Source organism: Dermacentor silvarum, chromosome 8 (genome assembly GCF_013339745.2).
Source record: "Dermacentor silvarum isolate Dsil-2018 chromosome 8, BIME_Dsil_1.4, whole genome shotgun sequence".
NCBI classification, from domain to species: domain Eukaryota; kingdom Metazoa; phylum Arthropoda; class Arachnida; order Ixodida; family Ixodidae; genus Dermacentor; species Dermacentor silvarum.
The window spans coordinates 21615362-21629374 of NC_051161.1; the positions used below are offsets into that span (position 1 = coordinate 21615362).

Below are 14013 nucleotides of genomic sequence, written 5' to 3' on the forward strand. Positions count from 1 at the left end.
GCACATTCATTTCACCTTCTTATATTTTTTAATAAAGTTTACCACCTTTGAAATTTATTTATTTATTTATTTATTTATTTATTTATTTATTTATTTATTTATTTATTTATTTATTTATTTATTTATATATTTATTTATTTATTTATTTATTTATTTATTCGTAAACGACTCAAATTGCTAGTAAACACATGAATGCGGCAGCGTCCTTGTGATAAATGCCGACGCGTTACCTTACAATAACCAAAGTACCAGCTCAAATTGATTGCTAGCCAAAAGATTACATTGGGGTGCAAAATGAATATGATGGGATCGTAACTTGCCATAAACATCTTGAACTGTCATCAGAATTGACTGTGAACCATCGGCTAGGCATCAGCAGCTAATTATAATGTGTCTGACATATATCCCACATGTATCTCCAGAGGCAGCGCTATTTATTCTATTTATAGTACGTTTAGCGTCGACATTGAACATATAAGCGTCCAGCCTATTCGTTTAATGTAAGGTTGAGAATACCAGCCACAATACCTATCTGAATTTTCTCGCGCTGTTCCTTGCAACAGTACGCCACTAGCCGGTAGCTTCCCCCATCTAGCGGACCCATAATAAAACCTAACGTACGGCTACTGCCTCCGAGATCTGAACAGAGCAAGATCCCGGAGGCCATATTATGAAGCGTGGAGGAGCGATTACCCGACCTTGGCAATCCAAGTGATCCAAGTTTCGAGCGCGGAAAAAGGCACCAATGCTGCTTACGCCTTCCCGATTGGTCCTGGAGGTGGTTACTGGTGTTCTGCCCCATGACATCTACGTTCGCCACTAAATCAGCGTTACGTAGTATCACCCATTTTCATTCAAAACACCGCTGAAGATTCTAAAGCCAGCTTGACGTTCGGTCTTTTGCTTCGATGAGAAACAATGCATTCTAACGTAATCGAAGAGCGACGGATCGAAAAGCTGACAGTATGCTTGATTAATCAACGAACCTGGCTCATCGTGGTGTAAGAAGCCGTCGCACACTTGCAGACGCTGAAGTACGCTGGGTCGACATGCTCACCCACGATGAATAGCCTCGAAACAAAGTGGACAGACCTTGAAATGCGTCGCGGCTGCGAGCTGCTTGAACAGCTGCAGCGAAGCCACCCGTGATTCAGGTTTCGCGCCAACAGACACGCCCCCTCAATTCAGCGCCATCTCTGCCCAAGAGGGAGAACAGTACTCGCTATCAAGGTCAACGTTTTGTTGTTTCCGGCATGTTTCAGGCGTCCGGACACAGTGCTGCTCTGACCTGTCCAACAATAGCCGCATTAAAGATCACCTCTCCTTGAGACTCCCATTCACAGACAGGTCGTGATCACGCGAGCAAGAAACAAAGAACTCAAAGCTCGAAGCACGACTTGCGCATGAATGGCAATACGGTTACACGTGGACAGGGTGCGCCATCCTGCGGTTGCAAGGCGAAGTTTATCTTACGTTCCTCGTGAAGCGTCCGCACGAGGGATCTGCGGCAGTTACCGGGCTTACCGAACAAGAGTTGTTTTCGCAGGGTTCTAAACGCTGGAAAACTCTACAGGCTTGTTGTGAAGGGCACTTAAAGGAGTACGTATAAGTGACATTTCTCACTTTTAATTTTTCTTTCTTTTTTTGCGGTGAATGAAGGTTTCGTATCTCTAAACGTTAGAAAAAATAATTTTCAAGCCTCAGAGCTCCCTAACCAGTTTACTATAGGGGTTTTCTACAGACAATTCTCGGCATCGTTTCCCAGGAGATGTACGTATCATGACGTCGTATCCCGTACGTCTCCCGGGAAACGAAACCGAAAACTGTTCCGTAGAAGGGTCAATTGTGATAAATTATTTAGGATGCTCTGCTGCTTGTTAGTAGCTTTCCTGAGGTTTCAAGGCGCAGGACATTTCCATTTAACGCAAAAAAAAGAACGTCGAAATTGCCGCGTTAGTACTCAACGGAAAGTCACACAACCTCAGTCGTCTTTATTGCAACAGTGTGCACTTCAGTGCTCCTTACGTTTCGAGGCCGGTATCGTCCTCTCATTAATGCTAGCGCGAGTAAGCGTCACTCATGGAAACGCACCAGCACCATGTTACTGATGGTAATTGAGGGTGAATACTCGCTCACTGAATACTCGCCATCCCTTCAAGTTAGATTAGGTTAGCCCCATCTTTTTCCCATCATCCGCCTTATGCCAAAATTTATGCCAAAACTTAGCTCGTCACGTGAGCTCGAAGCTCATTTAAAAGTTACATTTCAGTTGCGAGGTCTAAGGAGCAAGTTGTGAAGCTGCAAGTTTTCTTCTTCACTGTTATTAGTGTTTTGTGTATTTTAGCGTACTATCAAAGCCCGTTCTATTTACATTTCTCTTTCTCTCTCTTCATATATATTCGCCAGTCTATAAGCATCTCCATAAAGCAGACCCTCACAACAATTGTTGATGCGTTTAAATTAGGTTCTATTTGTATTTGCTCCATAGAATGAATTAAGTATTAATGAAACTTTCTTCGAGTATTTATTTTCAGTTGTTATAACGAATCGGTCGCTGAGTTTAAACTGAAACTGATAATGGGCTTTCAACTTAAGTTCTATTGAGTGCACTAGCAAATTCTATTTCATTTTATTTGGGTGTCTGTTACACCAAACAGAAAACGCCATACTTGCGGGGAAAAAAAAAGAAATATTATGGCAATTGTAGCGACACAGCTCTTCTGTTTTCTTTTGCGTTGTGTCCCATCTTTTCAATAGGAGGAGGAATAAACTTTTATTGTGGAACTAGCATTTCAATAGCTTCGCTAAAATATTCCGTTGATGGCTTTTTTCTGTCATTTGACAGAATTTGTTTTTACATATTGAACTAATTTATGCGGGCAATATTTACTAACATCGGAGTGCAGTTTTCAGAGAGCATGAAATAGTCAAATGATGGCAATATGGTTGTATACCTGATTATTCAATTATAATATAGTAATCACGCTACATAGGACACATGAGAAGCCACACCACATCTGGCACTACGTGACTCACCGAAGTACCTATTCTACCAGTATATATAGCAGGGGCGTGCGAATATTCAAATGACAAATCCAAACGAATCGAATAGTCTTTACTCGATTGGGCCCTCGAATCAATGGTCACTACTTGAAAATGCGAATATTTTTCGAATACTTTACGTCATCGACTGTACAGGATCAAACATGAAATTGAAGCAAAGATGCCGTACATTTCATCCAATCCAACAGTTTACATAACGTACTAGAGCACGCTGCGTCGTTCAGTCAGCCATATTTTCCCGGCTAAATACGATCACTCGAAATAAAACGTTTGGACACGGCATTAGGCAGTGGATATTCTTTGGTACTATTTATAGACGCAGCACCTGTGTCCTCTTATAAGAATAAATCAGAATACATTTCACTGCAGCATCCTTTATAGAGTAGTGGTATCATCTGCCTCGACAATTCGAACTAAAGAAAAGGGGCTTTCTTTTTTTTTTTCACTCTGTCGTCCCAGCAGATCACATGTTTCGCATGTCTGGTTAGTGGTATGCACAAATACAAATTAGTCCACAAGGGCACCTTCATAAACTTTATATGATAACGCATGGGTACTCGAACGATCTGCTAGTATAGTGAGAGAAAATTACGATTGGTATGCATACTAGGACGGTGAAAATTGTTTGATATTAGCGGTAAAAAGGCTGTATATTATTCGCAAATTATTCGAAAGGTATTCAATATTCCATTCGCTTCTGGTACTATTCGATTTGTTTTTGATTCGGTCTCAATAGCTGCTGTTCAGAGACCCACAATATACAGCTATGCTCTAAGACGCAATGGCTGGCCCGGTGAGCAGCTGTATTTTTAAAAAATTAAGAATAATTGCCTCGTGCATACGAGATCTGTATGTCTACACCTAAGTGGTGGTGAAGCTTCCCACAAATGTTAATTAACGATAGTAAAGAATAAAGAAACGAACATAATTCGTTTCGCTCCCAGCATCATGACAAAATTTTCACTTTATGCTCAATTGAAGGTAGCTTCAACGAAAATTATCAATAGAAGCTTCACAAAAGTCAACATCCGAGGGAACTCGAAATAGGCCACCGAGTCTGCACGGCTTAAATGCAAGGTGTTCCTCACGAGCAGTAGTCCCTTGAAATTAAGCACATGGCCGTCAACTAAAAGAAGCCTGTTGATAACCAAACACCATCTGTCACAAAGTTGAGGAACCTGGTGTGTCCAGAACCCAGTGCTTTCATGCCAGTTTCATCACAGGTGAAAGCGTCCACATAATCATTCCACTGTTGGGCGGCAGGGCCTGTTGCGTTTTGCCCTGAAACATCGTAAAGGTTTCTTTCCCAACGCTCAGCCTCTGCTGACTGGTCTTTTTTCAGCCGACACTTTCTTACGATTGCAGAATTATGCTTCGTTTTAGCTCACCTACTCGGCAGGGTCATACATTGTCCTTCATCCTAGATATAAATAGCATACTAAGCAGAAAATATGTTCGCAAGGATAATGGGAGGTCAGTCAGATAGTCAGCAGCATCACACAGAGACATATGGTTCAAAAATGTTTTTATTCTGTGGCACAGTGAAAGAACGTGCTTATGTGAAACTCGTAAAAAAAAAAACAGTTGCTCAGATTGCAGAATTCCGTGATGACAAAAAGGCCCTGCAATAATGGCTTAAATAAAGCAATAAGCTCATTTCTTCAATCTCAGCGCCCATGAGACAGCCTTGAATGCCACTGATGAATGACTATACATAAATTTGCCAATGTAGTGCTAAAATATGTAGGCACGTACATATAAATTAAAAATTTGTGAGTCGAAAATTTGTTTGAAAGCGACTGAAGCAATGGAATCCAGGTGCCATTCGCATAGGTCTATAAATACAGCGATGAGCAAAAGCCAGACGGCGTACGCGAACTATGACTCGGAAAGGCTTGCGAGAAGGCATGACATTAGCATGAAATATGACAGTGTTTACATCTATTTGCAGTTATTAGGCCTAATACTGCTTATCCCATGTCTGAATGAGTAATTACTAAGATCAATTGTAAAAGCGTTATGACTGTTTCACACACATACACACATACATACAATAAAAGATGTCAAACGCCGCGATAACATCTTCGCCATATCACGCACGCAGTGATATTTAAGTCATTCCGGTGCATAGTACTAGACATTAATTGTAAGCAGTCCAACGCACTTTAGAGCCTAGTAGCAACTTAAAATGGCTTGAGTTGCAACGAAATAGCCTCAAGACCACTGCGGTCGTTTCATCCAGCAAATGCGCGTGTCAATGAACCCAGAAAGAAGTGAATGCCCTGAAAAAGCTGACCCGCGATAATTTTATTTAAGTTTTGTGTTTTGTGGCCTGTAAAACGCAAAAACGTGCAAACGGTGTTGAAATTACATTAAAACTAAGAAAAAACATTAAAATGTTGAAACAACATTAAAACTAAGAAAAAAAGCTACAAACGCTTCCCCAAAAACTTTGTCGTACGCTCCCAAACCCCCAAACCTGCGTTATTATAACAGCAGTGATCCAAAGATTTGAAACGTGCTAAGCACTCTCGTCTTGACGACTCGAAAACTTTCGCGCGCCTGTTGTGCGACAGCATCACGAGTGAAGTGCTCAGTAACATTTCTAGCCCTCAAAGACGTTCTGGTGAAAACACTACGCAAGATCCCTAAAGCTGTTGATGACGAGTGGCAGTGAGCAACCGTGTTTATTATGATCGATTACGCTGACCTTCAAACAAATATTACATATTTAACAACTGTAAACGTTACCACCTCCTCTAGTCTTACTATCGCTTGTCTGATAGCACTTGAGAGGCGCAAGTGGAAGACTTCTTGTATCAAGAGTTTGTTTTTTCGAGCGGTATGTCAGCTGGTTCTCACAAGTACACGCCCGTTTACTCTTCCGCAACACTAACCAGTAAATATGTCTTCTCCCGTAATATTCGCGTACGTATAGCTGCGTATCACATATATTCTTGCAACTACAAATCACGCCTTCATCCCCTGTGACAAAGACACATTCATGTAGATTGGACGTCACGATGCATTTCATGCCTACGCGAATAGTATAACAGGTCTTAACAAACAAGAGATGGTTTTGTTTTCTATTTGCGCTGCCTTTGCAAGCGATAACACGCTTGAAAGCTACAATTTACGCCGTTTAAGTGCACGGGAAACATGTGTCGATGATACTTTGCGCTGAAGGCGAACGAGGTGCATGTCTTTACATTAAGCAAACACATGTCTCCTTACGGACGCCCTTGCATTGTCCCAAGACGTCGCGTTGGCCCTTAAGCCAGCTAAAAGAAAACACGCCTGTCTCAGAACTGCGTTGGCAGCTGTGCACTTGTATGCAAAGACGAGAGTAGTCTCGCGAACAAGGGGTCATACGAATTGCGTGGACTTCAAATGCCAGGTAGGGGCGAGCGACCATTAGCTCTTCTTCACACTTTGGTCGACAGCGTCCAGAACCGGAACGTCTACATCGTCGCCTAGCGTTGGCGACGGCGACGTCTTCTCTGGCGACGGAGTCCGCGGAGTTGGCGGAGGGTGGGGCATCCTGTTTTCTACGCGCATCTTGACGTTCGCGGGGTCCTGGTTGTCAGTGCCCTGCTCGTTCGTGTGCACGGTTGCCCGGAAGCCATCCTTGTCGGCCACGTAGTGCACGGTGCGCTTTCGGCCGTCCACGTCCTCCACGATGTAGTAGCCGGTGACGCGTCCCGTGTCGTCTTTGGTCTCGTGCCGCGACATTTTGCTGCCAAGGCCATCGTACGAAGAGTAGCCGAACGAGTACGGGTTCACCCGCTGCTGCTCACCATCCTGTGAATTATAAAGAGGGGCAGAATGAGAAGACAACGAAGGCAAGAGTGAAGACGGTGAAAGTTAAACAACGTCACAGCCCCTGCCACCCTGGCTGCAGGTTATCCTTCCCTACTTCCTCAGTTCGGTGACTCTGACCTAAATATATGAAGCCCCGAGATTCTCTTTGCTTACTCCGCCAGATTCTTGGCCGACCCCTAACAATGTGTGTGCGCCAGTCTTTTTTTTTTTCAGCGTCACCATTATCATTGTCATCAATCATCACCTAGAACATTAATTTATTCGAGGAATATGCAGGGGACCATTGGATTACCTTTTGGGCACACAAGAAACCACGGAGGACGCGGCTAGTGAAATTAGAAAGTGGATCTATACATTACACAGAGAAACAAGAATCTACGAGTGACAGTGAAAGAAGAGAACAGATGCATTTCACATACTATGCGATGGTTGCGAATCGCAAAGAGTGTGGTTGTAGCGCGTCGTTCGAAGAAACTAAAATTCTATGTCGTCACAACATTATGACTCCTGTGGTGGTGAAAACTTTCTTTCTGTAGACTGTTCACTGATGCAGTTGGCCTTTCCCGCTTACAAACTTATATGAACATACTGGCACTGCAAATCACAGCTGCAAGAGTTAACAACAGCACATCTTCCGATTTTTTGGACGTTGAAGACTGATCACTGAGATTTGCGCAGAGTTATCAATCAGCTTTTGACAGTCATTGGGTCACTTGGTCTTTGATTAGTAATGAACCAGAGCCCAGGTCTACAAAACAATGATCGTGCATTGGAATGACACCCGGTTCGCCTGCAAATGAGTGACATGGGCCTGTCATGTTTTTAGGAAAATTGTATATAGCTCTTAGTCATACCTCTTCTCGGCCTCCATCATCACTGGCTCCCGCCGAATTCACCCCTCGGCGCAGCAACTCTTGACTGGAGATGTCTTGGCCGAGTTTCTGACCTTGCGCAAAAGCCTGCAAATGTGAAGGAACGAAAAAGAAACAAAGAGATCAACTCCAAACTTCTGCGAGCTCCTCTGGTGGCGGCTGTCTTCCACGTCTTTTCAGTTGAATTGTACATCGTCCATCTACCATAAAATACAGCAGAACAATTACCTGTATTTTACTCCAGAAATTCTACTGGACCTACTCGTAACGGCAAATCTCAACTTGACAAAAGCCGATTTTGTAAGTATTTATGATAATGGCAATGGAATTATAATTGTCTCGCTCATATTCACGGCTTTCGAATCACCAAAAAACAAAATAAAATCAACTTCGGTCCTATTTAACAAGGTTTTCCAAGAACTGTGCCGAATGCTTACAAAAAAATTACAATTAAAGCACCCCAAAATTTGGTGCTAGCTGTATTCTAACACAGCCATCAAAGTACTCATTTTGGTGCCCAGAAAGCCCGACACAATAGCAGGTTTTAGCTCTCCAACTTCTAGCTCACCGAGTCCCAAAAGGTCTCAGCTGTTGCTGCAAACGACGATATATATATATATATATGGACGCGACGATAATTTGCGGTAAAACAGACACCGCGAAGCCTATTAATACCACCAAACGAGCTGATAATGGGGATACAGATGGCGCAGATGAAACAGACACCACCAACTTTCTTCTTGCACGTTTAATTCTAGAGTCGTTATAGGTAATATTCGCTTGCCCGTGAAGGAGCCTGGAATCGACTAATTACGCCAGCGAACTGCAAGGAACTTGATGTTGCTGCAATAAACTTAGTTCCTTCATCCTCTTTTTCCTATCTTTCTACAGTTATGGCATGTACCCATAGTGGGATGGTGGCCAAGTAAACACGTAAAATTTCTAACAAGAAGTCTATGTTTCGGGCAAACTACAGAAAGCACAGGAGATTTCTGCAGCCCTTTGTCACCTTTCTTGTGGTACCTTTACAACACCTGTTTCTTCGTCATATGTGTTCTTTGCCTAAAAGCCGACGTCGTAATTCTGCTGACACCAAACCACCTGGTTCCTCACGAGGTTCTTGATTCGGATTGCCCAACCACTTATCGAGAACGACATCTCTCACAGAGCTCAGTCGTTACACTAACGGAGTGGAACCTTCCAAGATGGACTCCTGAACACTCCTGAAAGAAGCGAGACAATTCACCTAGTTTAGGTACCTCGCCGGAAAAACCACTGGAGTTTCCTTTACATATAGTACTTTTTTCCCCAATTATTAAGCATATTTCTCTCTCTCCCTCTCTCTATGATCACGCCTCTGACGTATGATGGTTTCGGATGTTATTGGTGCTGCCATTGCGCTGTCAAAACACGGCACATACCCAGGAGGGAAACGGGTCAAGGAGACTGAATACGAAGGGCCATGCAATAAGGAAAAAAAGAGAAAGAAGTACATAAATTCATAGAATAATATTTCATTCCCTGCCCAGGAGAGAAAAAAAATTAGAAGGTTCAGAAACAACAAGCGCACTACAAAAAGTATCTCCATCATCGCAAAGGCCATGACTCGTTATAGTATATTTATATGAAAGGAATGGCTTGCGTGCAATGTTGAATTGAACGATGTCAACAGATTTGAGGTCAATGAACCTAAACCTCTATAAATGCTTATTATTTTAAAGAGATTAAGTAGCGTGCGGTGGAACGCGAAAGAACGGTGTTGCAAAAAAAAAAAAAAAAGACTCGTATTTGATGCGCCTAGAGGAAGGTAACATTTTATACGCTCGCCAAGCTCGAGGAAGGCAAGCGCTCGTAGCAGAGGAAGACGACGAGGCGCAAAACGGTGGCGCGGGCCTGCGCTCGAGGCGCGATCAAACACCGGAAGCGGCCAGTCGGCTCCCGGGACATTGCCGCAGCTCTTGCCTCATCCGTCGGGCTTCCATCCTTGGCCGCCGCCACCCCAGAGACCAGCCGCCACCATGCCCGAGGAGGACGACGACGGAAAGAAGGGCGGCAAGGACGACGCAAAGAAGGGTGGCAAGGATGACAAAAAAGGAAAGGACGACAAAAAGGACAAAGGCAAGGACGACAAGAAGGACAAAGGCAAGGACGACAAGAAGGACAAGGGCAAGGACGACAAGAAGGACAAGGGCAAGGAGTCCAAGAGCCCCAAGAGCGGCAAGGGTTCGGGCAAGGGTTCCGCTAAGGGAGGATCGCCCAAGGCGTCCTCCTCGGCACCGCCGCCCAAGGAAGACAAGTCCGAAAAATCCGACAAATCCGAGAAGTCCAAGAAGAGCGAAGCCTCCGACAAGACCGACGTCTCCGAGGCTTCCGCCGAGTCCAAAAAAAGCGTCGGCAAGGGCTCCAAGGCCAAGAAGCCGTCGGGCCCCTACAAGGCTCCCGAGCCGTCGGAGACGATGCGCAGGGCCATGGCCGACGCGGGTCCCGTGTACGCCGAGCGATACTTCAACGACGAGTACGAGGACGAGGACGAGATGCGCAACTACGTCGAGGTACAGGTGTACGAGCGCTGCCCTTCCGGTATGAACGTTGGAGAACGGTCGACCCCAGGCAGAGGAGTGCAACACCAGCGGGGACACACATACTACACGAATGCGCCGCCGACCCGCCGCCAGTCGCGCCCGCAAAACGAGGAAAGGCCACCGCCGTTGCAGCAGCGAATTGAGAGGCGAGTCAACACGTCGAGCCAGCGCCAGCTGGTCTACGACGGCCCAAACCTGTCCGAGAGCCAGGAGGGCTCGTACTACGAGTACGAGGAGCGCAGCCCACCTCAAGCAACGCCAGGACGTCGTGCCAGTCGCGATCGTTACTCGGGTCAACAGATGGATCCCTACGCAGGTCCCCACCAGCTGGATCGCCGCTCAAACCACCAGCTGGATCGCCGCTCAAACCACCAGCTGGATCGCCGATCAAACCACCAGCTGGATCGCCCCTCAAGCCACGAGCAGGATCGCTGCTCAAGCCCCGAGCAGGATCGCCCCTCAGGTCATCACATGGACCGCCGCGCAGGTGGGGTTTCGCGACAAGGTTCGCAACAACTCTGCATAACTCCAATTGCCGTGGTGGTCGACGTGATGAACTTGGACAATCCCGACGACGAGGGTCGCTTGCGCGCTTTCCCCTGCACTCGAGGGAGCTCGAGAGAACAGATGTGACGCCAGTCGGCGTCACTGTCTGCGTCTCGAGACGACGGCGCCCCGGGACGACGTCGCTCCGGGCCGAAAGAGCGCGGCGACTAACAGGCGCACGTGATGGACTGAGCACAGCTGGACGCCGGTCAAAAAAATTTCAGTCAGCGCGTGGTCACCGACTTCGTGGGACTCCTTTGGTGCCGCCCTGATCTTTCCCTTCGCGCCAGATTTTTCGCAGCTGGCCACAAAATTACTTATCCCACATTAAAATCCTACATACGCGTAGAGCCATCTGCAACGTCTGTCTTCATTTAATCCTACTCACCGCAGTGCCTCTGAGCCTTCGGCTTTTGGCTCGAATCCCTTTCGCGCCGACCGCACTATTACAATGAGGGACAGCGCTGAGGGACAGCGCCCGTGTTTTGAAATTTCTGTAAAAGGGACGCTGCAACGAAAAGGTTATCCGGTTACGACGAATGCTAGGAAGAATTTAACTGTCCTTGGATATGTTTACGCTACCAGCAATTTTAATATTGCCAGTAAACCAGGAGAAGGAAAAGCGCGAGGGCTGCTCGTCCGAGCGTTCCGTGCGCTAATACAAGGAGGTTAGATGTCAGCACTACGATCTATCGATAGTTGGCACGGAATCGTGGCTACAGGCCGCGCAAAACAGACGCGAAGGCAAACGCAAGAGACGGAAGACGCGTGCGCTAACTTACCACTGTTATTAATGTGACAAACTTCAGATACATATTACCACAATAACAGACGAACAGCGTAACCCAATAAACTCGGACTCTGAGTGCCAGTACGCAAAGCAACAAGCACTAGCTCTGACCCCCCAAAAAATTGTAGCTTTTTCCGAGTATACCTAAGGCACGCGACAACGTCGATTGGTTGGTTGGCTTGCCTTTATAACGTCGCCAACGATGCACTTCGCCGGCCACGATCCTACCGGGCGACTACACCCACTACACTACTCGGTATCCCGGTACAAAATGCAGTGGTCAATATAGGGTCGGCACCCGCACTCGTTCCAGTACTCAGCTAAGTGCTCCGCAACACATTTACTCATTTCGTGTTATGAGAGCAGAGAGGCAGCGCGTCTTTACGTTTATTCGATGAAGAAGCCGAAGTGCCGAGGCTCGAGCACAGCGCAATACTTCCCGCCGCTGCCGCCGCACTTTTTTCCCCTTTTCATTGCTTATTGGAAAATGAATCCCTGTCATTGAAGTTCATTTTCTGTTAACGCGATAGCGTTAAGGGCCCGTGTCGCAGAAAATCCGGTGTAGGCATCGGCGGCCCGTGAGCGAAAATTGCCGAATATATAAAGTTCTTCTATCACTAAGGTTGCTCAGCCTTTGTGTTATATTCTTTACAAAGTTATTCCTTGGATTTTTGAGAATAACAGCCCACAAACAAATGTCATGGAACAAAACACCGACAGTGCATGTCTCTCTGTGTTAAATCTTTCCAGCCTGAAACATTAAAAGTGGGAAACACTAACAAAAGATCGGCCCACGCAAGAGGCCGCGTTTCTACCGGAAACCCCGCCTTCGTCCACAGCGTTCGCCACCAGCGTTTCCCGGCAAACATTACGGTTACATAAGCTGCAGTTGCCGAGAAGCGTGAGGAGCAGTCAGGGATATTTGAATGCTATCGCGTTCCACTTTTAAAGGTGAAGCTTAAGCGTCCTCCAATTTTTTATTATTTTTTTACTTCCGGAATGAAAAGCCCAGGCGGCGGGATGACCTTGTGAAGTAGTCACATGCGCAAGTTTAGAAAACAAGATGTTCTTTGGTTGTCGGTTGGTGGTGTTGTTGTCGCCCTAAACATATGGCACGTACCCACTAGGGGGATTGGCCAAGGTTCGCAATGTACGAACACGAGGAACCTCGCAGCTTTCGTCCTCGTTTCGTCGCTGTTCACTGAATGCGCGTTTCGCTCACGAGAAACGTACGGTGCGATACGCTTTCGCTCTCTTTCGTTCTCGCTTCGACCACGAAGTCTGTAACGACAAAAGGTCTCCATGTTTACTACTAAGTGCGTTCCTTTGCATCCTTATAAACCTAGCTTACGCTCGTCCACACGGGAGGGCGCTGCTCGAACTGTTCAAACACGCGGAATTTGTGTTTGGCTCATACCAGCAGGATGTAAATCAGTGTTTCGCTGTGCACTTTGTCGGCTCTATGTCTTTCCTATCAATAAAATCTCTCTCTCTCTTTCTCTTTCTTGCATAAGAAATAAATTGGTTCGTATACTGCAACTCCAAGCCTGTAAATAGAGGGTGACTTCTTGTTTCCAATGTATCGCTCTTCCTATGCATGCCCAAGAAAGGCGTGCCGAACGTTCTTTCGTGTACCACTATATCGAGCTCCATATTTAAAAAAAATAAAAAAAAAAAGCTCTGTTCAAGGTAACTGCAAGCAGCTTTCCAAGAGTTCCTACGCCGAAAGCAGGCTATTTTTTACTCCAAATTTGTAATCAGCGTTTTGTAATCGATGCTACCACGCTCAATACTGTAACCGCAACAAAATCGAGAGTATTATACCTGGATATCTTGTGGGCTCTTGTCAGATATCAAGTCGTCAGCGACCGCAGTTCCTCCAAGCGGTACCCTCTCTACATTTAGAAGAATGGGCTGGGGCGTCTGGAAAAATTCAAAGGTTGTTGGTGTTAGCTTGTACGTGACTGTATCATAAAGCCAACTAACTGGAGCACACAGGTGGACCCACAGTCCTGCTGATGCATATATAGTGATTGATCACATGGACAAAACCGCCCAGCACACATGTAGCCTAGACGCGGCGTACGCGTAAGAGAGCCTCCAGCGATTCAAATTTCACATGACTGTCAGTGCGGTCAAGTTATCACGCATGAATGTTGAGGCAGGAGGCGCTGGTTAAGCAGTACTGCCCACCGCCTACCTTGTTTGGCGCGACAGCGCAGGTAAGTAGGAATCAATGACGTGCTGTTGCGTTAAAACATGTAGACAAAAATAGAACAGATAAAGAAAGTACGACTACAGAATAAAAAAAAGCACAGGTGCACAATACAAAATAAAA

The 14013-nt window shown here is 45.8% G+C and overlaps 1 protein-coding gene across 1 annotated transcript in view; it reads right to left on the minus strand.

Annotated features, from left to right (window-relative positions):
- Positions 1-4571: 4571 nt before the first annotated feature.
- The window catches only part of LOC119460778 (collagen alpha-1(VII) chain-like), a 64463-nt gene continuing 55021 nt past the window's right edge, over positions 4572-14013 (minus strand). Inside the window, 3 exon segments of the mRNA XM_049671793.1 lie at positions 4572-6864; positions 7740-7844; positions 13500-13598. Coding sequence (XP_049527750.1) covers positions 6478-6864; positions 7740-7844; positions 13500-13598 — 591 coding nt within the window. The 3' untranslated portion in view covers positions 4572-6477.